We start from the raw sequence: 24501 nt of genomic DNA, 5'->3' as shown, positions 1-24501 counted from the left end.
TCTGAATAAATTTTTTTGGCAACTTTATTTTTAAGAATGTATTTAATTTTAGGCTAGTTCCATGCAGTAGTTCGATGTGGCAGTAGCATCTGTAGGTTTTAGAGCTGGTCAGATCAGGACAGAGGGTGAGTAGCCACATATGTGAAAGAGTTCATTGTGAGTACATGCTGTATCATGCCTTTGGAAGACTATGGAAGACCCACCGCAGCTTCACTGACTTTGATAATGTTTGGATGAAATTCTTATATAAGCTTACTTTATGTGTACTGAACAGGGAGTTGAAGGCCATGCAGCATGGTATCAGGGTAAAAGTACACTGACTGTTCTATAAATCTCATTGAAACCTTGTCAAAAGAAGCTCCTTAAACATCCAAAGGGACCCAACAAAGACTACAATATAGCACTAGGAAAATGCAGCATCTTCTGAAGTGGTTTAGCAAGTGATGTTGATTTAATGTTGATGTTGATTTCATTTGATTTTATCTTTCTTACCCAGAAGGATAAGCAGTTTAGATGTTATTAATATATATATATATATAAATTAATATAATATTTTCAGTAAAAGTATGAAATTAAATAGTTTCACAGTTTTAGCCACTTGTTTTGTAGCACAGTGTTTTGTATGCTTCAGACATCCTTTCTAGAATGTGGTGTGCTCGTCTTTGCTTGGAATTAACAACGGCAGCCAATCCTTCTTGTAGGTCCTTGGCGGTGATGTGGGGGTTTTGCTTTGCATGTCTATCAGTTTTCGATGAGGAGTTCTATCAGAGAATCTCCTTTCTCTTCCAAATCCTGTCTTGACTTAAAACATTCTTCTTTTCATGTTCAATGTTTAGGGACATTTCAGACAGTGAAAATTATAGCCCAAAAGTGTTTAGATATCTTTTATAGTCTTTTCTTACTTTGTAAGAGTCAATTATCTTTAGCTTCAGATCCTCAGTCTGCAGCTCATGGTTGAGCCCATGGTTATTGGGTGTAAGCAAACTATTTTGAAAAGTTTTTAAAGGACATAGAATATAGCAAACCCTAGAATTGTCCACACCCGTCTTGATATGATATGATATATGGTTTAGAAAATGTATAATTCTGTGTTCATTCAAATTATTTCAGTTTCCTCCATGTAGTGACAGTGTTCTTCTTTTCACTTAGGAAATCCTCAAAATGTACCATTTGACCAGGGTTGTGCAAACTTTCATATACAACTATATACTTTAGTCATAGCCAATTACCTCCCCCTAGAAAGACTTTTCTGCAGTATTGAGGATCTGTGTGTCTGTTTAATTAGGCTGATTTAGTTGCTCATGGAGGAAGAGCATTAGCATGAGTGGGAGAGCTGAAAGAGATGCCATGTATTAACAGCTTTGAAACAAATGTCACGGCATTGCATGATCAAAGGACCACATGAACCTCCAAATCAAATCAAAAGTCAAAATGTTTCAAAGGAATTAGTTCATAAATAATGCTTCTGTAAGCATCAAATGCAAGTCTGTTTTAATAGCTAAACTGCATATTTCTAAATTCGAGGAAGTGCATAAAAAGCTCTTGGTCTAATTAAGAATAACCACTGGGTTAAAGTATGTCAGCTTAAAAGATATATATAAATACTATACTGTGATCTGTATATTGAAGTTACATTGTATTTTTGACCAAGTTTATTCAAGTTTTCTATCCTTTTTTTGTTGCCAGGACTGTCAAACACTGGCTCCCATACACATGCTTCCTCCACATATGGCCAAGTCTTTTTGAGCTTCTGCTCATGCAGTATGTTTTGGAGGAGGGCAACAAATGACTGTTTTGTGCACATAACCCAAAAGATGTTTGGGGAAAAAAGGGGAAAAGGAACCAAGACACTGACAAAATGAATAGTTTTAATTATGGCGTCTTGGCCACAGATGGCTATGGCATGGCAATCTGAAGTGTCCTGAAACCTTTTTTTCTAAAAACTCAGCTGTGGAGCTGGTAGAACACACATGCCAGGAGAGCTTGAGGGGTCACTGAAGACCTAATGCCTGTACAGAAAGTCAGCATATGTTTTAGGATATAATTAGACCACAGCATCAAGTTTCAGACATCAGGCAATACAGTTTTTGTTCTCAGGTAAAACACTCAGCTCTCAAGGGCTTGGACAAAAGTCATCATGCTAAATGATCATGAACAACAGGGCCTTGGATGGTAAGGTTCATGTGACACTCATAATTCTGTTTTTCTTAATAGATATTTTATTATCTTTAGTCTTTATTTAGGCGGCACGGTGGCACGGTGGGTAGCCTCACAGCGAGGAGGGCCTGGGTTCAATTCCCAAGCCGGGTGACCGGGGTCCTCTCTGTGTGGAGTTTGCATGTTCTCCCTGTGTCTGCGTGGGTTTCCTCCGGGTTCACCGGTTTCCTCCCACAGTCCAAAGACATGCAGTCAGGCCAATTGGACATGCTAAAATTACCCCTGGGTGTGAATGTGTGAGTGACCTGTCCAGGGTGTATCCTGCCTTCCACCCGATGACTGCTTTAAGGAGAAAACTGTAAATTTGATTGTTCACTGAACTGTCACTTAAGTCTGGTCCTAACTATAAAACCTTCTTAGCCCTTTCTGATCAATATTTATTGTCCATGTCAACCTCCATAGTCAATATTTTCCATTCTGCAACATACTTCAACCCTTCATTAGCTGTATCATGTACATAAGAGCAGGCAAAGCACTAAGCTGCGCCGTCCACTGGCTTTGTAATGTTATTTCCGTATCTACCGTGGTTAAATCTCATGATAAAGGCTTTTCAGACACAGACATTTGCACAATTAACACCCTCAGTCTACAGTGTGGCATCTTCCTACCCCCAAATAACAAATCTCATTAATCACTCTGGAGAAAACAGCCATTAGAAGACTCATTAGTGCCGTGCAGATGGCAATGCCTCGGAGTTCCTCATGAATGAACGCTGACTGAAACTGACTTAGTTCTGTTTTTTGCCCTAAAGATCTTAGGAAGTTTTCAAAGCCCATAAAAATAGTCCTAATTTCCATGACATGCATTTATTTACTACTTACTGTAGTTAATAGCTTCATTTATCCAACAAGTTACAGGTCATTTAGTCACTATTGTAACTCATTTAAATCAAAAAGACTAATATTTAACACTTGTTACTAATGTCTATTATATACTTACACACATCTAAGCTTATATACCCTTAAAATGTTACTATATGGTTTGTTGGAGCAGTACCTTAAAGAACTACTTTTGGTTCCCTAAAGAATCTCTCAGTTGATGGTTCTTTAAAGACCTATTGCGTCAACGAGATGTGCAAGAGTAAAGATCCTGTTGACAGCTGAACCCTTCCTGCTATCTTCAACTTTACTAACATCTTTTATCCAATTTAAATCTCTGGAAAATATTAAAGTTATGGTGGGAATTATGTTCTCCTTTCCCATGTGGTGTTAACTGCCCATGGTTATTCCTCTACTACAGGTGTGGTTATGTTAGGTTAGGGCCCTAAAGCAAAGGAAATTGCTTGTTATACTGACCACAATATCATCCTTAACAACCAAAATAGATATTTTGATAATGTTGATATTTTGAAAATGTTGATATTTCTTGTGTTTTGTATAGCTAAAAGAACATGGGGTCAACCTGACTGAAAAGAGCAGTGCATACAAAATGCATACAATGCATACAAAATATGTACAGGACAGTGAAAACATAGCATGTTAATTTTATGTTTACCCAGTTAAATATAAAAAAAATTAAATCTATAAAATATGAAGGAAAAATATAATGTCAGGTATTTTGTCACGATTGGCCCCTCCCAGTCCTGTCCATATGTTCGTGTTTTGGTTTAGTCCATGTGCGTTTGTTTTGGTTTTGGTCCTGCCCCCTGTTTGGTTACTCCCCCCCTGATTGTTTTCACCTGACCCTCATTATCCCTGTGTGTTTAAGCCCTGTGTTTGCCTCTTGTGTTGGCTGGTCTTTGTTTGATGTCTCGGTCTCTGTTGGATGTTTGTTGTGTTGGTGTTTATTCTGGTTTATGTTATGTCTGCCCCCGATCTATCCGTGTTGGCTCTATGACCCTGGACTGTCTTGACTATGACCCTGGATTTGCCCTTAATAAATCTCTCTTATCTCAGCGTATGCGTCCACCTCCTCACTCCACGTTACATATTATTTAGAGACGTTAAACATTGAATGGGGTTAAATTGAACCCAGAGTTAATAGGGAAAAAAATGGTTCTACATAAATTATGATGTTTGGACAGTTTGGTTTTACCTAGAACCAAACATTCAATACATTTTTATGAAATACAGTGGGGTTCAAACGTCCAAGACCACTGGAGAAAATGAAAATGGTTCTATTCTGCGTTCATTTCTGATTTAATGCGTTTTTCATTAAAATTTCCATTAGTATCAGCATAACAGTTTGAAAGGTAGAATCTTTGATGGCTGGATTTCAAAATATCTTAGTATGTGGTACGTCCCCCTTTTGCTTTAATGTTGGCATGTGCTCATGCTGGCATGGGCTCCTTGGTTTGTGCAGAAGCCTCTGATCAGTAGATCACATCCACCCGAGAGGCACATGCTTCACTGAAAGGAATTTGTCTAAAACCAGATCTGACCTTTTTTTGCACAACGGCCTTAGCAGAGTCAATGTCACAAATTTGCTTCAATTTAAGTAGTGAGCTAGAAATAGTGCAGGTTTAAATGAAGAAATACCAGATTTTCAATGTGGAATAATGGAACAATTGTGAGATCAGTGAATTACATCACTAAGTGCACAGTGGTTGAGCATCCCTCTGCAGGTCCAGTCAGAGTGCCCCCAGTGTGGGTGTTAAGCTGTGGGGGAGTGACTCCACCTAGGGAAGTGAGGCAGATGGCAGCTCTGAGGCGAGAGAGCACTGGCCTTTCTGCTTATGTCACACTCGGCAGCACTGATGCCGCTTTCCCTTGTGTTTGCAAGACCTAAGCTGTAGTATTTACAAAAATTGGGTCACATTTGATTAAAATAAATTTTAAAAAATTGAAATTTTCAGAAATTGGCCTGTTAATCCTTTTTAGGATCATCGGCCATCCCCCAGTTTCAGCCAGTTTCAGCCACTGTCAGCGTTTTGAACATTTCCTGTCTCTCTCATACTGTATTATTGCAAAACATCACGTCTGAAAACAATGTTTAAATATTGCTAGTAGTGCGATAATTCTGGGTGTATAAAACCACACTAACACACAACACTATTTCCATTTAGCAATGAATATTTGTCTTGATGTAAAAGCCTTGCCAGATACTTTTCTTTGATCTGATGTATATAGTGGGTGGGGCTTTGGGTGGTGCTGTCACCTCACAGCAAGAAGGGCCTGGATTCAATTCCCCAGTCGGGCGACCAGGGCCATTTCTGTGTGGAGTTTGCATGTTCTCCCTGTGTCTGCGTGGGTTTCCTTCGGGTTCTTCGGTTTCCTCCCACAGTCCAAAGACATGCAGTCAGGCCGATTGGACATGGTAAATTGCCCCTAGGTGTGAGTGAATGTGTCTGTCTGTCTGTCTACCCTGCGATGGACTGGCGACCTGTCCAGGGTGTGTCCTGCCTTCTGCCCCATGACAGCTGGGATAGGCTCCAGCTCCCCCACGACCCAGAAGGAGTAGCGGCTTAGAAGATGTGAGTGTGTGTGTGTGTGTGTGTGAGGTGTATAGCTTGTCCCCATGGTAACCAGTCTTACGCATATGCAGTAAAGGAACCATAGAGGACAAACGTAAAGCAGACCTTGCAACTTATACACATTTTGGGTAGCAAGCATGCATTTTGTTACGATAGATTTGCCACACTAAACTACACAAAAAGCTTCAATTGGGTTCAGTTGTGCATGTGCAGCGCTCAAGTCTAATTCTGCCTTCACATGTTTGCAGTAGACAGATGACTGCAAACCAGATTTGTCATTACTTTCAATGGAGCCATGACAGTAAATTCTGCCACCACCAGCCACAGTGGTCTGCAGTCCACAGTGGTGAAGTTTTGCCGGCAACCACAGTGGTGGAACAAACCAGATGTTCATTTTGTTGGGAGCAGACATTTCCAACCTTGAGAAAATATTTAACATTAGTCTAACGTGCATAATGTGCAAGCTAGCTTGCTTGTTCGCCGGGCATTTAAATTGGTGAAGTTATGTTACGTTGCCTGAGTGTCGTTGATTGTTAAACGTGACTTTCCATAGCGCTGTACTCATAATTATTGTTACAGCCTTCCCATCACTATAATGAGGGGAGCAGATCATGACAGGAGGAAATAAGAGAATCCATGTGCCACAGAAATGGAGAGATTAAAGAGAAAGATGAGTTATGGAGAACTCGAAGTGAGGTGACCTGAATTGGAGGACGTCCATCGTTCTAGCAGCATTAATGTCAAGTAAATAAGAACTTTATTATTGAAAAAAATATTTTCTTTGAAAACAAGTCAAGTTTTGTACATTACACATATATCTCAGTGCACTACTGCTGTGTTATTTCTGTTTCTCTTTGTGCGTTTGCTCATTGTGACTAAAAAAACGCCCTGTTAGGTCTCTACATCTACAGTAACTTCGACAACGGCACTGAGAAATCATGTGATGAACACAGAAGAGTAGATTAAGTGACAACCTCAAGTGCAGTTGATCAGCCAACACATGTTTGGAGTCTAAAGCTTGCTTCTGTATCAAACAACTAATGGAAGCTTAAGTATGGACAATACTAAAACAAAAGTAAGGACACAAATCAGCCTTTAATAAGGCTCCCAATAGTGGTTTTAGCTATGTCATGTACTTTTGTCCATTTTAAAAGATATCAGTGTGCCCTACAGAGTTTGAGGAGAGTGTATGATCATTTAGGCATGCAGGCACGTTTAAGTTTCCATTACTTGTTAGCTAGCCTCATAGCTCCACTGCAAAACTAAAGAAGAAAGCTTCATATGCCAAACATGTCTTGGCTGATGGGCTCTATTTGGGGTAAATAGGAAGACTGTGTAAATAAGATTTGTTGGTAAACCATTACCCCGCGACCCTGAGGGAGAAGCAGCTTAGAAAATGGATGGATGGATGGATGGATGGATGGATGGATGGGTGGGTGGATGGATGGATGGTAAACCATTACTTTAACCGCATGCTCACATACATATTCACACTTAAAGAGATTAAGGTGACCTTAAGACCTGAGCTCATACTCTCAACATGCTATTACAGTCCAGATTTATCCCAGAATTAGAATGGATAGAACATGTGTGAACATAGGTACGCCCTATTCTCTCTCTTTCTCTCTCTCTACACTTTGTTCTCCTACAATTCCCCTCTCATTCTGCAGATTCTCCACTGAGAAAAGTGTATACTTGGCCTCAGATGACTCATGCTAGCTGTTGCGCTACCTCAACAAACAAGGCGGCTTCCTTTTCAGAGCACATCTGACAGAGTGGGATTCACGCAGAGAAGAAAGGGAATAAAGAAGAGCACAATCAGTCTCAAAATGGCTCATCTTCTCAGCTGCTTTGATATTACAGCTGTTCGACCAGGCCAACAAGAATAGCAGAGGGGATTTGATGGGTGGAAGGTAGAGAGAGTGAGAGACAGAGAGAGAGAGAGAGAGAGAGAGAAGAAGTGAAACAGAATTGGGGGGGCTAACCTACTTTTACTAACTTTGGGTTTAGATAGAGGTGTTAGTAAATAAATCTCTGACCTCACAATAATTAGTTTGTTTACAGTAAATCAGAAACTTTCACATTTCTCCTTCATAAAGTGCAATAAAAAATTATCTTCGTTATTTATATATTTGTTTGCTTATTTATTTACTTATTATATTTGACAAAAAAATGAATGCTCTGTTGAATATTATTGCTCTGTTGAATTGATCATAGTTGCATAGGGTATTGAAAATTTTATAATTAATTAACATCAATCATTTTTTGTTTGTTTGGTTTTACATTTAAAATATCATAAAACTTAATTTTATAGCCCAAACATGTAAGTACATGCTATATTGTATACTATTACACTTGAAACATTACATCCATCCAGTGGAATTGTTACATTCAGGGACTTTAACACCACAGTCTTAAAAGTAAAGACTTTTTTTTTGGAGAGGTCACTGAAGAACAACATTTGGTTCCCTTAAGAACCTTTCAGTGGAAGGTTCTTTAAAGAACTTCTTTGTAAATAAGATGCAAGCATATTATAAATAAGGACTTTGTGTCATTAGCAAGAGTGAAAGGGAAGGTTTACAAGACAGTAGTGCGTCCTGCTATGATGTCTGGTTTGGAGACTGTGGCTCTGTCTAAAAGACAGGAGGCTGAGCTGGAGGTGGCGGAGATGAAGATGCTGAGATTTTCGTTGGGAGTGACAAGGATGGACAAGATTAGAAATGAGCAGATCAGAGGGACAGTGAAGGTGGAGCAGTTTGGATATAAAGCCAGAGAGGCAAGGTTGAGATGGTTTGGACATGTGTTGAGGAGGAATAGTGGATATATTGGGCAAAGAATGTTGGAGATGGAGCTGCCGGGTAGAAGGAGAAGAGGTAGACCTCAGAGAAGGTTTATGGATGTAGTGAAGGTGGACATGGAGATGGTTGGTGTAAAAGTAGAGGAGGCAGTGGATAGGGCAAGATGGAGGCAGATGATCCACTGTGGCGACCCCTAAAGGGAGCAGCCGAAAGAAGAAGAAGAAGAAGATAATGTTACCTAAAGATCAAGGTGGACCTTTTTCTGAGTGTCTATGTGTGATGTTTATATGCACAGTTGTATGACCTGGTCAAAGTTTAAACGATTATTCCAAGCTTTCAGGGGTGTCGCAATGCGCAGTAGGGTGGTTGCATTATGAAGAATAACAGAAATGATTTCTGTAGTTCATTTTAAAACAATCCATGACAAAGTAAAAAAACTCTCAGACTGCAAAGCTAAAATTAACCAGCTTCTTATTTGAATCTTTCACTGCACCCTAATTACAGCAACAGTTACATACTAGAGTTGTTCCAATTAAGGTGTAACAGAAGAGTTGAATTAGAAGCTGGTGAACAGGTATCCAACTGAAGCTTTGTGGAGAAAACACAAGTCTCAGGTGCTTCTCCCCACAGGATTCAAGTAGCTGCTAAATTACAATTCTGAATGGGTGATATGAATAACTCGTTGCATAAGGATGTTAACAGCTACCAATTTGCCCCTCTATTCATTTGTAAAGTCCACTTTATTTGGTTGTTTGGTTCAGTTGTTGGATCCACCTCTATTCTGTTGTTGGATCCACCTCTATTCAGGTGTAGAGTTTCTCAGCGCACAGATGTTATATTTTAGGGCATTTTCACACTTGTCCTGAATATTCGTGTCCACACCCAGAGCGGATTCTGTGCTCATTTGGTGGAGGGACACATTATTGCTTGTTTGCTTTCATGCACAAGAATTCCACCCAAACCATCATGGATGTATTGCGCAATTTCATAAGTCACTTTTCTGCACACAGGCTTGCAAAATGTCAGGCACTAGCTTCATCTGTTTGCTGCTTTTCATTATTTTCCTTGGATACAAACACTCTAGTGGCAAAGAGCAGCACTTTTTGGATACATGACATTTCACTGTGCAGGAGCACTTGCAAACAAGGAGCTGCTCGCATATGAGGAGGTTGTTATCCATGCAGGCCAGTATGAGACATGTGTACACGCGCTCGCAAAGACAAGCTTGTTGCTTGTTACCTTTTTTTTATTATTAATTATTTTTTCTTTCTTGTTCTTGTCCTCATAGGGGTGATTATGGATCACACTTTGTCTGGCCTGTCACTTAGGACCAGTTAACCATGGGAGTCCCTACCAGGAGCTTTTGCTCCAGACAACATAACTCCTAGGATCATTCAAGCACACAATCCTCTCCACCACGATAAGGTGTTGATCCATGAAGAGAAGAAAGAGCTGAGCCATAAGGCAAGGCTCTCGATTTACTGGTTGATCTACGTTCCCACCCTCACCTATGGTCATGAGCTTTGGGTAATGACCGAAAGAACAAGATCGCGAATACAAGCGGCCGAAATGAGTTTCCTCCGCAGGGTGGCTGGACTCTCCCTTAGAGATAGGGTGAGAAGTTCGGTCATCCGGGAGGGACTCAAAGTAGAGCCGCTGCTTCTCCACGTCGAGAGGAGCCAGTTGAGGTGGTTCGGGCATCTTGTTAGGATGCCTCCTGGACGCCTCCCTTGGGAGGTGTCACAGGCAAGTCCACCGGGGAGGAGACCCCGGGGAAGACCCAGGACACGCTGGCGTGACTATATCGCCCAGCTGGCCTGGGAGCGCCTTGGAATCCCTCCCAGGGAGCTAGTGGAAGTGACTGGGGAAAGGGAGGTCTGGGCCTCATTGCTCAGGATGCTGCCCCCGCGACCCGAACCCCAGAGAAGCGGAAGATGATGGATGGATGGATAATTATTTTTTATTATTTTTATTAGGCATAAACTGATGCATTATAGTGATATCTTAGGACTATCAGATGGCTAGCCTACATTAAATATACTAAGTCGAAGCACCCATGTTACAAAATGCACCAATCACACAACCCGATACATAGAGCCAAGAGCAGATAGCTTCCACATGCATGGCAGGCCAAACCAGAGTTTACTGGAAATCAATCACAGAAATCTGATTTCAGGAGAAACAGAGACTGGTTCTCTGGACCGCTCCCGGGCTCCAGCTTTCACACTTGACCCAATGTACCAAACTTGCAGAGCAAGTGGTCCTGGGTCTGGAAAAAACTCTAGTGTGAAAATGCCCTTAGTGTGTTTTTTTCTGGCTCAGTAATGCTACATCTACAACTTTTAATGAAAAATACTTGAACATCGTGCAGCTTTAAAGTTTAAAGAGCCTCTAAATAACGTAAAGTTTCTGTACCAATTTAACTGTATGTCTCAAGAACCAACAACCATTTATGAACCTTTAATTTTAGGAGAGCAGTCTGAGTACGCTGTGCTCGATTCCAAAGAATACAGGACACAAGAGAAGAATACATTCAGAACATATTGTATAGGGAATAACCTTAAGGTTTTTAAAGAAAAGGAATACAAGTGTGAGAGAATACAACATGCTCTGACTCTCTGACAAGCATCGCTCTCTGTAAAGCACCACTCTGCTTGTGGATATTTTCCTACCTCCTGCTGTGGTTTTTAATGGTTTTTCATGCCTATGCTCTTATGCTCTGTTCACTTGGAAGTAATTCCATTTCTGCATCAGTTAATACCAGGATCCTCTGTTCTTACCTCCACGAGTGAGTGGCAACATGAGACACACTTCTTTATCCAACAAAGCAGAACAGGGCTTTATCCTCTGTGCACAGGTGTCCCTGTGGACTCTTGTCCTAAATAGTCTTCTGTGCTAGCCACATGTGCTCACCCTTGTGTACAATGCTGCAGATTTGTCCTCAGTCCATCATTAAAACACACACACATACAGAGGCATGTTAATTGCATCGCTAGAGAGGTAACAGAAATAAGAATCTTAATCCAGAGTAAGTTAAGAGGTCCAATAATGGCTTAATTTAGCTATTTCTAGGTGCCTCATCAGAGTTAATGTTCACATGAAGATATTTGAATACTAAACAAAATGGAAAACTCAAATGAAGCCACTAATGGCATAACTTTAGGCTAAAATGGACAGCTTAAATGGCGTAAATATTGAGGTGAAGCGTAATGAGTAAGTGTGTCAATTAAGGGTATATGGACCATTCTGGATTTCAGATATTTACAAGGATTATTTTATGATCTATTTAACCCAAGCAATTAATTGAGATTGATATCAAATTGAGTGATATGCTGAACATATATTCAAAATCATCATTTATAAGGTATTTTCTACTGGCAGGTGACCTTAACCCATACATTTCAACTTTTTGTTCCAACTTTTTGGATTTTGTTCCAACTTGCTGAACACCTGATGGTGATTTGAATTAATTAGAAAAGCCAAGCAGTTTGAACAAAATCCTGCACAGACTTTTTTACTTACTACCACCTCTGCTCAAGAATCAACGACACTGGTGCAGAGGATTCTCAGTTCTCTCTATGTGGATGTCCTGCAGTGAACTGGAATTGCGCTGTTGTAGTTAAGATAGCAGTGAGGCGAAGCATGTGATGATTAGTGTGTTATCAGTGGCAGGGGCACGGGGCTGATATCCTCCTGGTGCTCGGGATCAGGTCTGAGCGGGGCAGCTTTTATCAGGCTTTAGAGGGGCCTGCATTAGCACTCTGTGATGAAGCCATGACCCTGACTATCCATTAGCCTGACTCAGAGCTGAGGTAGAGGATCTATCTCATCATCGTCCACATTACTCATACTCGCACTGACATTAAAACACACACACACACACCTGACACTTCCATTACGCACGCACACATCAAAGAGAGCCTTTCACACTAACATAAGCACACATACTCACGCACCTCTCAAAAACACTCACATGTCTTTGTCCTCTATGGACTGCATAGGGAGTTAGTTATGGAAAGAGGGGATTAAATATTGAGCTGTTGTGTAGGTGCACTGCCATTAGAGTAAAAAATCCAGGCTTCAAGATGCTGGTGCTGCTGTTTTTAGATGTGCAACATAGTATTTTGTCCAGTTTTATGTGTTGGAGGATTTGGACTTTTGTTTTCAGGGTGCACCACTGGTGTTGATAGTTAAACATGAATGTGAATTTTCTGTCTGGTCAGCGCTCCCACGGTTTTCCAAACAATATGCACAAACACATTTGTGGTGCTTTTGGAATATGACAGAGCCAGACCATCGACTACTTTTGTGAGGCAAATTTAGAAAACAACAACAGTAGCTGGAAGGATGAGTTTGAGGGCTCTTATTATGACTGTTATTTAATATCTGCAGCTGATTTTTCTTGTACAAATTTTACAATTATATTAATTTACACGCAGATGCGATGCATGCAAGGCAAAGCAGTATCCAAGCTAAACGTATTTACATATTTACCACTATTTTACTGTTATCAACATGATTGCAGAGCTATAATAAGACTAGGCAATGCCTATTTTTTCCAGAATGGCATCGACTGGCATCTGTCACACAAATGTCAACAGCATTTCAGCAACATAGAGCCATTCATTTATGGAGGGTCCAAAAGATATAAGTTCACTGGTCATTTTGGATAGTAAATTAAATGGCTATATTTTCCTTGTTGGTTTTGTGAGCCCTGGATCCTATCACCACCACAAACTAGTCTGAATGGCTCTATTTACCACCCAGTGATTGAATTATGCAGATGCAGTGGGTTGTAGAGCAGAAGAACTGTGGTCTCTGGAGTGACGTAGATCCATCTGATAGCTTTGGGATGAGTTGGAGTGGAGTGACCCAAAATTAATCATCCAATATCAGTACCTGACCTCGCATTCTTATTCTCATTAGAGGTCTGGACCTAATCTCCTAAAGTTGCTTTGAGAAAACATCTGCTGTAAAAAGCAGCACACAAACAAAACTCAACTCAACAGACAAGGATGTGTTTTACTTTGAGAAATTGCTTGATTTGATCAAACGTTTTCACACGTACAGAATTGCACGTACACAGTGAATACATCTGACTCAGTGCTAGGCACTGAGTAAGGTTCAAGCCATTGGCTCTGTCTCTCTGTCTTTCTATCTGCAACCTCTTTAACCATCTCTGGCTCCATTCAGCGGTGATGTCAAAGTCTCTCAGCGCGTGTCAGTGGTCAGGCTCTATTCTTGGATTAGTGTGTGAGTGTGTGTGTCTCTGAGTTGTGCCTGTGCGTGAACTGAACACTGCATCTTTGACTCCTGCTGTCTTATCTCTGATGGCTGGTCTTGTCTCAGGTAGCATGTTTGATGTCAGTGCAGATTTTACGCCCCGGTCTGGCGCTGTTGCTATGACGATGGCTCCTGAGTCTAGTCACATTCTGATGCTGAATGGTGATGGTGAGTTACTGATCTTGGAGCTGCATTGGCCTACAGACAAGATCCTGTCAGCTGAGGTTACAGTGCTAGCAGCTGAGTCAGTGGCATAGAGGTTCAAATGGGATCAGACGTCAGTGATGCCGCTGAATGCGTGTGTGGGGGTGTGTGTATGTATGTGCGCACATATAAGCGAGTAAGAGGGCGAGAAAAAAGAGGGAGATTATGGATTCCTGCAGAGACGATATTATATACCCATACATATACCCATATTTTAGTAAAATATTGTACTTTAATGAAATAACAACTAAATAGAGGTTCGGTTATAGCCTATTGAACAGCTATTGAACAGCAATTGAATGTCTCAAGAGAGAGGAACCCTCAGGGTCCTCTAGGCCTTCAAATAAGTCCTAATGATTTCTGGTGATCCTTTTATTTTCTTTGTTAATTTTTGCTTGGTATTAAAAAAAGTTTTAAAATCTTGAACCAACAAAAAGAAAATAATCTGATCAGTGTGAGGAATACTGTTGTAGTCAGTTAGGTGTGAGTCTGAGTCAAGACCAAAAACTGGAGTCTGAGACATGTTGACAGAGGCATAGGCTGGTCTCGAGGACAATTTCCAAGTCCACCTTACTCTAAGACCGAGACAAGACTGAGTATTACCAAACCAGTGAAGCCTTTTAAAGGCTTAAAGAGCCTTTATGTAATGTAATAAAAGGTTCTTTACCAATTCAAGGGTTCTTCATGAAACCTTTGCATCATGTGGAGGTCATTTAAAAAGATTCTTCACACTCACACATCTGGTTTACAAAAATGATGCTCTAAAAAACCATCCACTGAAAGGTTCAAAAGGGAACCAAAAGTGGTTCTTCAATGGCATCATGCAAAGAATCTTTTTTGGCACCTAGTTTTAAGAGACGGGTTACGAGTTGTAATAATTTCAGAAGCTGGACAGAAATCCTTATGTGACAAACAACATAATTAAAACCTCAAAACCAGCACAAGTGGCTATCTAACCAATAGCTTCCTGTAAGTTGTAGAAATCAAAAACAGCTGTTGTATGCCAGGGCTCTTCTCTAAAGGCGTCACTTTAAAACTGCAGGTTGCATGGTTTAATATATTTAAAGTTGATGATTGTTACAAGCTTCAAATGAAACATTTGAGATGTCTTTTACAAGCATTAAATGTTTATGTTTAAGCTAGAACAACCATAAAATGTGTGCCACTACTTGGTTACCACTAACCTAACATTGGAAATCCCATAGAGGATGCCATGTGCGGAAATGAGCATTATCATAGCACCAAAGTTGATGGCGTAGCATTAATAGTTACAATTCATAACTGCCTCTTAGTACATTTAGCATCTATAAGCATAACTGAAGTTTGTTATGTACTAGTGTCTTTTTTAGGACCCTTTTGACCTAAAACGAAATGCATAAAAATTATATAAGTAACACCAAATCAGTCGAGATGTTCTACGAAAAGAATGAAATTATGAAATGTCAGTTAAAATGTCTAAATCAGTCATATATATATATATATATATATATATATATATATATATATATATACACTCACCAGCCACTTTATTAGGTACACCTTGCTAGTAAAAAGTTGGACCCCCTTTTGCCTTCAGAATTGCCTTAATTCTCCGTGGCATGTTGGAAACGTATTTGAGTTCCTGTTGCCTTTCTATCATCTGGAACCAGTCTGCCCATTCTCCTCTGACCTCTCACATCAACAAGCCATTTTCGTCCACACAACTGACCGCTCACTGGATATTTTCTCTTTTTCGGACCGTTCTCTGTAAACCCTAGAGATGGTTGTGCGTGAAAATCCCAGTAGATCAGCAGTTTCTGAAATACTCAGACCAGCCCGTCTGGCACCAACAACCACGCCACGGTCAAAGTGACTTAAATCCCCTTTCTTCCCCGTTCTGATGCTCGGTCTGCACTTCAGCAGGTTGTCTTGGACACTTCTATATGCCTAAATGCAGTGAGTTGCGGCCATGCGATTGGTTGATTAGCTATTTGTGTTAACAAGCAATTGAACAGGTGTACCTAATCAAGTGGCCGGTGAGTGTGTGTGTGTGTGTGTGTGTGTGTGTGTGTGTGTGTGTATATATATATATATATATATATATATATATATAGTTGTACAAGAAAAAGTATGATTGTTTGTTGAAGTACATAATATAACAAAGTAAAACTTCATGCAAATTTCTTTTATATGCAATCTATACACAAACTACTCTCGTTTCCTTTGCTGCTCTCTGTGCTGATATATTACCACCACTCCCTTATTGTACCCTCAAAGTTCATACACACTATTAGATAGTAATGTGTTTGTCCCTTTATGCTGATGAATGTCATCCTACATTCATTCTCTGCTGCAGACAGCCTTGAGACACACCAAACAGCGCTCCTGTCTAGACATATCTAGCAAACAATGAAAACATGCTGAATGTCCTCTATGCTACAATCCTGTGTGAGACTGATGCTAGTAAAGCAATGCAATGTTCCAGCCGAGTGCAAACAGCTCCCCATATTCCACTCCACTCTTGAGGTGTGAACCATCCACCATGACAACGTGTCATCAACCTCCTAGCCAATCTCTTCTAACCAGACAGACACGTTCTCTACATCATTCCAGTTATTTTTAGCCTCGATAATGAGCTGCCACTCGTCACTGAGGGGTCTGACCACTCTCAGAGGGTATTGGGATAATGAGGAGGTGACAGGATGTAAGCTGAGTGGACTTGTGTGGTTGGTAGACACTCAAGGTTCACATATTTGATCGAGTTGATGTGTTTTAGCACATTTTGGGGTGGGAATCTTGGCGCTTGTTTTTTTTTTTATCACTAATTAGGAGCTCAAAAGTTCATACAGCTACAATAAAGCTTCAGAAAATTTGCCTAAAGAACAATTTGTTTTTATTCTTGCAGATTCTGGCTGGGGAGTTGATGGCTTTTTTCATGAAGTCAGAAGGCGCACAAGAGAAGACCATCGTAACAGCAGACTGCTGCTACTTCAACCCCTTGCTAAGACGCATCATACGCTTTCTAGGTAAGAGAGCATCATACAATCAAGAATTGTAGCGTCATGATTCAGGAACAACAAGCATTTTTCCCTAAAAGATCAGTGTGTGTCTCAGCTCTCCTACCAACCACAGCTGATTCAGTTAGTTTCTTGGGGAACATAATTAGTCTTGTCCACAATATTTTATTGTCTTAATTTGCACACGTTCTTGAAAGTTAGAAAATCAGCTAGACCCGTTTCAGAATTCTTCAGTTAGTCTTATATCTTTGAGGAAACAACAGTGCACACTAACCATGCCCAAAAGAGGTTGGCCATTTAAAGATATTTTTAGAAATATTGACTTTCTTGCTGATCTGTAAAGACAAAAGTCCAGTTCACTTCCAGTTTTATAATTTGTACATATTTGTGTTAAAATATATTCCATCAATTTTATTTTAAAAATGTCTAGTGCAAGAACAGGGGGGCCTTAAAAACAGGCAGACATTGCTACACGGAAGGGGGTTAAAAGGCACATTTTAATGCTAGACAACCTTTTGAGGGGAGAAATCCATTGCTAAGGCTGAAATAGCCACCAAACTTTTGTAGAGGCTGCCTCTAAAACGGCAATCTAAATGTTCATGTTTAAATCCTTGCATGAACAACCCTACAACTCCACCAAGAAGCCATTTTCAGATCACAGGAGAAAACACAGTGCTCCATTTTAATTGTTTTCCAGTGAATTAGCCGCTTTAGCCACAGGAGTCTGAGCTGCATGGTTCATTGATCAAATCCTGGGCACATTGAGGGCTGCACATCCATGCCCTTCACCTGTTTTTATGGTCTTGAGCATTGCATTTAATGCCATGTTGCTCTACTTGCGCTGCAGATTGGGACCCAAGTCACTGTACTCAGATACCTTATTTTAGTATGGCAGTGTTGACAGAGATCAACCCTGAGCAATGACCTTGCTCTAAGTAAATAAGGGATAAAATTATCATTGAAGCCAGACGGCCCATTAAATGATCAAGAATTGATCATTTCTAGAAACTGTTTTTTTTTGTCATCTTCAGCAATGCACTGATATATTCAGTAGCATTAAGGTGTAGCATAAGGGGTCACTGACTAGTGACTGACGAGGACTATTGACTTAAGACAGAAAACCCCAAATAGTCCAGGACCAGGACTGCCATATGCCCATTTTCTCCCTTAAAGCAGAATCTCTGTAACCTTTTGTCCCCTCTCCTAGGCGTCTACACCTTTGGTCTCTTCACCACCACTATCTTCGCCAATGCTGGGCAGGTGGTCACAGGAAACCAGACCCCTCATTTCCTGTCAGCTTGCCGGCCAAACTACACAGCACTAGGCTGCCAGTCGAATCTACAGTACATCACAGAGCGTCGAGCCTGCACAGGGAACCCACTCATAGTGGCATCCGCCCGCAAATCCTTTCCTTCCAAGGATGCAGCACTGAGTGTCTACTCTGCAGTGTATACAGTGGTGAGTGTTGAGTTCAATCCACTGAAAACTCAATTTACCCAAATTTAGGAAGTTTAAGACCTGAAACTCTCAGTCCTATTACTGCTGCCTTGCTGATATTGACTGGTTTTACTGTTTTACAGATAGATATTTGTATACCTAGGTTCTAAATTGTGTAAGTGCTAGCCCAGGGTTTTAGAACTCCAGTCTTAGGAACTGACTGCCATGCAAAGTTCTAAGTATTTCATGCCCCAACACCTTTGATCCACCTCTTTAAAGTATTTTCATCTTGAACTGGGTCTGGTGTGTTGGGGCAGCAGATACTTGACAGCTGTATAGGGCAGTGCATACAGGACTTGGGAACCACTGTCAAGGGAACCACTCCTCTACCTTGAAGACAAAGAAGGGAAACAGAGTTTCAGTCCTGAGGCATATCTGGAACTATGTGTGTCTGTGGTCTCAGATGTACGTGACGCTGGTGTTCAGGACAAAGGGCACTCGTCTGACGAAGCCGACGGTCAGCCTGACCCTGCTGTGCCTTGCCATGCTGGTGGGGGTTGTAAGGGTGGCTGAGTACCGCAACCACTGGTCAGATGTCCTCGCTGGCTACTTCACCGGAGGAGCCATTGCTGTGTTTCTGGTGAGACTAAGTGTAGGTGTGCTGGGGTATCAGAGTGGGGAGGTGAATGAAACTCAGAGATCAGTGCCTGCTGTGGCTCTAACGTGTCAAAGATTTCCTCTCCACTCTTACCCACAGGACATTGTCTTCTTATAGTGAAGGATATTCCAATTTTCAAAAGGATCAGGGAAAGTTTCTGCCAGCCCCTCAGAAATCTTGTTTTGACTCAATGGAGGGGCCATATTAAATTTTAGACTTCAGGCCCTGTCCCAACATGCATTGCATGAAGAGGCGAAGAACTAACTCCAGTACTAAGTGCACAACACTTATGCCTTTTAGCTAAGCTAATGTTACATATTGTGTGATCATTTTAATGTTGTCTAAGCATGTCAGTTACAAATGGTTTCTGCCTCTTGTAAATAATGTAAATGCTACCTATGTTTAAGTTATGTTAGCTAACTTTAACTTGGTTTAACTGGTTAGCTAAATGTAGCTTTAACTGCCTAACTTTACTTAAGTCAGTTACCTAGCATGTAAGTAACTAGGATGACAATCTGTCTTGACATTTTTACATGTTTTTGTGGGGGGTTAGTCCATTATGTTTTTAAACTTGATACATCCCACATCCATTTTGGCAAATGAGCAGTCATTGTACACATGTATTATATAGATAAAATGCTCAGTGAGAAAAGGAACTTGGGGCTAGTAGAGTGAGAGCAAAGATTACATTGATTTTCAATGGGTGGTTACATTAAAATATGCTGTCTTTTTCTTGCATGTTTACTCCTCCTCCTCCTCCTCTCTCTCTCTCTCTCTCTCTCTCTCTCTCTCTCTCTCTCTATGTCTCTCACCACTCCTCTCTCACCCTCCCCTCTGACCAGGTGACCTGTGTGATCAACAACTTCCAGCAGACAAAGCCCCCGCCACTGCCTGTGCGACCACAGCGTCCTGAGTCGGTGCTGGGTATGCCCATGGTGGCGCTGCCCTGTGTGGAGAGTCCACTCGAAAAGTTAAGTGGCACTCAGGTAAGGGGTGGGGGCGGGTGAGAGGCAGGACTGCACACACAGGGTGGCCAATCATGACCCCCTGTCCCATCTGTTCTTGACCCAGTGGACCCCAAAAATGACCCCCTAAACCCCTCCTGCACACCCATGCCCCTGCCTGACCTCCTTAACATCAGCCCTGCCACCCCACTGCCCTGTTGTACAACTTTGGACCTTACCTAATCTTTGTCATATGGAGGGAGCCTATGGTGTTTTATTCCTCAATTGACGTTGCCTTTCAGTTACTTGTGTGCTGGTTGCTGTCTATAGCAGAGCAGAGCAGGGCCTTTCAAAAGCAGCTGATGCAAAGGTTGGGCACTGTTGAGCCCTGAATGTGACTACTAATGCATATACCCTACAAACTGCCCTCTGGGTTACTAGTGTCAGTACTGTGATGCAGATGCAAAAGCCCCAGTACTGTAGAGGTCTGAAAAATGAATACTAATCATGGAGGACTTTGAGGATGGAGACTTGATGCCGTCAGCTACTATAAATCAGCACTTTTTTGCTGACTGGCTTTCTGGTGTGAACAGCATGAGTCAGCATTTTTCTGCTCATCTTGATGCAGTACCCCCGAGAATCTGGAGTAGTGAGTGTCTGGAGGAGCCCTGCTTTAATTAAAATGACATGAGAAGATTAGTGTCATCCACAGATCCATCACCACCATCTTTCTTTTACTTTCTTTGTTTCAAACTCCTTATCAGTCTGGACATATAGCCATCTCTGTCCATCTGTCCCACACCTTTGCCTTTGATTTTACCATCCTGTCAAGTGCCATTACACTCTTTTCTCAGTTCATTTCTATTTGCTGGTCTCCTCTATTGTTCGTCATGATCTCCATCTTTCTTTCTGTCTCTCGTCCTTTCTCTCCCTCGTTCTTTCTCACACTTTCTCTCTCCACCCTTACAGACTCCAAGGGGATCTCCATTCACTGAGATCACATGACCATCAGCCCTATCGGTTCCCCGCCACCCCCGATGTCCTCATACCGTCTCGCTCCATTTCCAGCGAAGTCTAGACCAACCGTCTGAGCCGCACGCTCACCAGTGCGCCGCCCACACCACCGGACGCTACGCCACCCTCCACCGCTCCTACTCGACACAGGTCTAGACACGTTCCTCCTCGCTGCACTCCATGAACCCCTCTTTTCCATGCTGCCCTCGGGGCTCCCGTGCACTGCTCCAACAAATGATAAGTGACAATCCATGGAAAGCTCAAAGAGCCTCACTCAAGCTTAGTCCGGCAGACAGAAATATTCCGGCATGTGCCAGCAAGTGCTTGGCGTGACATCTGAGTTCATAATAGTTTGTCTGAGCAGTGCGTAGAAGCCTGTAGACCACCATAAAGACCTTTGGCCCAGTCTAACCCAACCTGACCTATTCCCAGGGGAACCGATGGAGTCCATATGCTGGGCTCCTGAGAAAAAAACAAACAAACAAACCAAAAAGACTAATAGCACAGTGTCTAGTAGGCCTGTTTGGTTTCATTTTTTGTCTGTTTTTCAAGAGGCATGTTTATTTTTTTTAAGCATAGCATTCATTGTACATAATGTATTTATTATTTGGACGACCATGCCAGCATGTTTTCCCAATTCCTGAATTGGGAAACAGATTCCCCATTTCTCAGTCCCTAGTGTAAATACCTGGAAAAATTGAACTCTCATCAGATGAACACTGCATTTACTTTTTTGTTTACCTCTATGTTTGAGAATTTTTTGAAAGAAAAATATCTGTATGTTTCTTCTGAGTGCTTGCTGCTGGCTTCAGTGCCAAGTCCTTTCCCTCATCAATGACCGGCAGCTCCAGGGCGTGTATGGCATGCATACATGTGCATAAAGAATCTCAGCATATGGAGCCACCATGGGCCCAGTTCTTCTCCAAGGGATTTCTTCTGCAGCCTCCAGAGCTTGGCAGATTTAGCTTGTTAGCAGCAATGACAGCATTCTGACGCAAAATGGCTTTTTCTCTCAACCTTGTTCCCTGAAAAAAAAGAAAAGCTTCACTAAGACACAACAATACGCTGTCAGACACAACACCCACTGCCAGTTTACAGAGATCAGACTAAACAACCTTTTGTTCCTCAGGAGAGCACAACAAACCTGAGAGCAACAAAGTATAGCTCCCTTTTTAGCCTGTTGTTCCTGTCATTTACTGTGGTTAAAAATTCAGTGAGCTGTCAGTCAGACATTGTAAAGGAAATATTTTGTGTATGGTAAAGGTTTTTGTCTCATTTTTAATTCTATTATAACTTTTGTTGATATTTTTAAAACCACTCTCATGTAATTAAAGAATTTATCAACAATCAAAATTTCAGTGATTATTCTGGGTTGCCCAAGCAAGATCATTAAGTGCTGAAGACAGTATTGGAACTGATCATTTCCAGCATTCATTTTATTCTGGGGTTTGCTTGAATGCTTTGTTTCAAAAAGAGATTCATTTTTTTTGTTTGTGTGTAATAAGAAGTGTTCTCTGAACAGCACTAGTCTTCACCTAGTGTGACAGTTTTGCTGCTTTTGATTTGCACAATGCTTCATCCACATGCATTACCTTTCTAAGACCTTTTTGTGATCCTCTTCCACCCTTTGTTCATTTTCTCTGCTGTGCTGCGTAAGGTTATCCTGTCTGCTGGACCAGCATCATTGTACACTCTTTCTCATGCTCGCACTTGCGCAAATGGACCGCAGACACGTCCTTTGACCTTTATTCTGTAATACTTTTACCCCCTTTCTCCACTTTCTTACATGAACCATGTTTGTACAGTTTTGTAAATATAGCTTTTTTGTAAAAAAAAAAAACAATAATAATAATAATAAGACGAAGAAGTCAAAGAAAAGAAAAAGTATGTTTTACACTGGCACCTGTGAGCACCAAGTCATTACCATACTGATCCGTTACTTCTTCTTACATTGGAACTAATGATCACATTTGAGCTTTAGGAGTCAAAAATGGAAAGTTGGCCATTTTTGTGCTTTTGGGCTAAGAAGCCATTTCCAATGTCTTACTGTATTCACATGGTAGCATTTGACACATCGGACTTGCTGCGCAGTTTTCAAACTCAGAATCAGGTGACCCATACCATTAGGTCAACTGACTTGCTGTTTATAGGTTTGTGATTAAGGTGGACAATCCTGAATACCTAACGCTCAATTTATGAATGTTCGTAGTCAGCTAAGACATTAAATTGTCTTGTGTCCTTAAGACTGTCATGTGACCTTAAGATGTCATAGGTGTGAGCAATTCAGCTAATGTTCAGCCAATAGTACATGCAGTGAACAGCCACCAGCTAGGATTATGCAAATGACATTATGCTCACAGTCAGTGCTAAGTACATTAGAACATTTGGTCAAATTTTTCCTTTTAACGCCAAGGAATGTTGCCGCCACTCATTTAAACTGATGAAGCATTTGGTGGAGACACTACTTCTCCAGAAGTACAGTCACCTTGACTGCTTGTAGATTTTTCACTAATCCAGATTTAGTGGGATAGTCCAGATTTTTGATTGCTTGTCAGGGACGAATGCATTCCATTCCTGTTCACGAAATGTCCAGGAATCCAAGTATTATCATACGTTAGTATTTCTTATGAAGTTTAAACTGCTTTTTTATCCAGTCGAGCCATTTGTATACAAAGAATGGGTGTGATTAGTTCAGATTTCCCTCTGCGTAGGGACGCTTGTTCAGAAAGGCACACTGTCAATGACATTTCTAGGAACTAGACAGGACTTCAATGTGATAACTCTGCAGATTAGATCACAGGCCGCACCACGACCATAGCTATCGATCCACTGAGTTTACCGATCAAGTGTCTAGGACATTTACAGGGCTGAGGTGGCAACCCTAACAGCTAGATAATGTGATATGGACATACTACAAAAAATAACACTATGACTCAAACATCTGACGCTCCAGACCTCCAATTCACAGACGGGTCCACTGATGGTGAAAGAATGGGAAGTTTTTACGGATTGTGGTTCACTATTTGTATACCAGCAATGATGCAGTCATTCCCTTTGGAGATCTTTAGAAGAAGAACTTTCATTTGTAAGGACAAGATAGCTCAGTTTTGTACTGTTCTCCAGGATTTTCTTCTAATGGGAAGATGTGTCCAAACATTGGAGGTCAGATGTGGTGACAGGGGTCGACTGAGTTGTTTTGAAGGTGTCACTTTTTCTTCCATGTTGTTACAATGTACGCAATGTTTTGTAAAGATCTATCTGATGAGAACAATAAATGGATATTGCGATACATTGGCCATATCGCGCACTTAGTCTTCTGTTTTTCTACACCACAGCACCATCTCACACAAAGGAGTTCAGTAATATGTACTTACAATATTAAAAAGGCTATAATAATTCTGATTTGAGAGCACCTCAGTAAACAGGAGTAAAGATGGATGGGATTTTTGTGTTCTTATTATAGGACAATCCTCTCTATGGAGATACAGCTCCCCCATGTGGTGATAGAATGACTGATATGAGTTTATCAGACATGAAC

General features: G+C 41.2%; 1 protein-coding gene across 2 annotated transcripts in view; it reads left to right on the top strand.

Annotated features, from left to right (window-relative positions):
• The window catches only part of plppr2a (phospholipid phosphatase related 2a), an 81761-nt gene extending 57502 nt beyond the window's left edge, over positions 1–24259 (top strand). Inside the window, exons 4-8 of one of the 2 annotated variants that reach the window (XM_017720216.2) lie at positions 16799–16919; positions 18118–18368; positions 18811–18987; positions 19848–19991; positions 20919–24259. In XM_017720216.2, the coding sequence (XP_017575705.1) occupies positions 16799–16919; positions 18118–18368; positions 18811–18987; positions 19848–19991; positions 20919–20954 (729 nt within the window). In that variant the 3' untranslated portion in view covers positions 20955–24259. The remainder of the gene's footprint in view (positions 1–16798; positions 16920–18117; positions 18369–18810; positions 18988–19847; positions 19992–20918) is intronic. The other variant, XM_017720214.2, reaches the window with a different exon arrangement.
• Positions 24260–24501: the final 242 nt, after the last annotated feature.

The sequence above is a fragment of the Pygocentrus nattereri genome, chromosome 14, assembly GCF_015220715.1.
Source record: "Pygocentrus nattereri isolate fPygNat1 chromosome 14, fPygNat1.pri, whole genome shotgun sequence".
Taxonomy (NCBI): Eukaryota; Metazoa; Chordata; class Actinopteri; order Characiformes; family Serrasalmidae; genus Pygocentrus; species Pygocentrus nattereri.
Note: the sequence above shows the minus strand (reverse complement) of the source record. Positions and strands in the feature narration are given on the sequence as shown.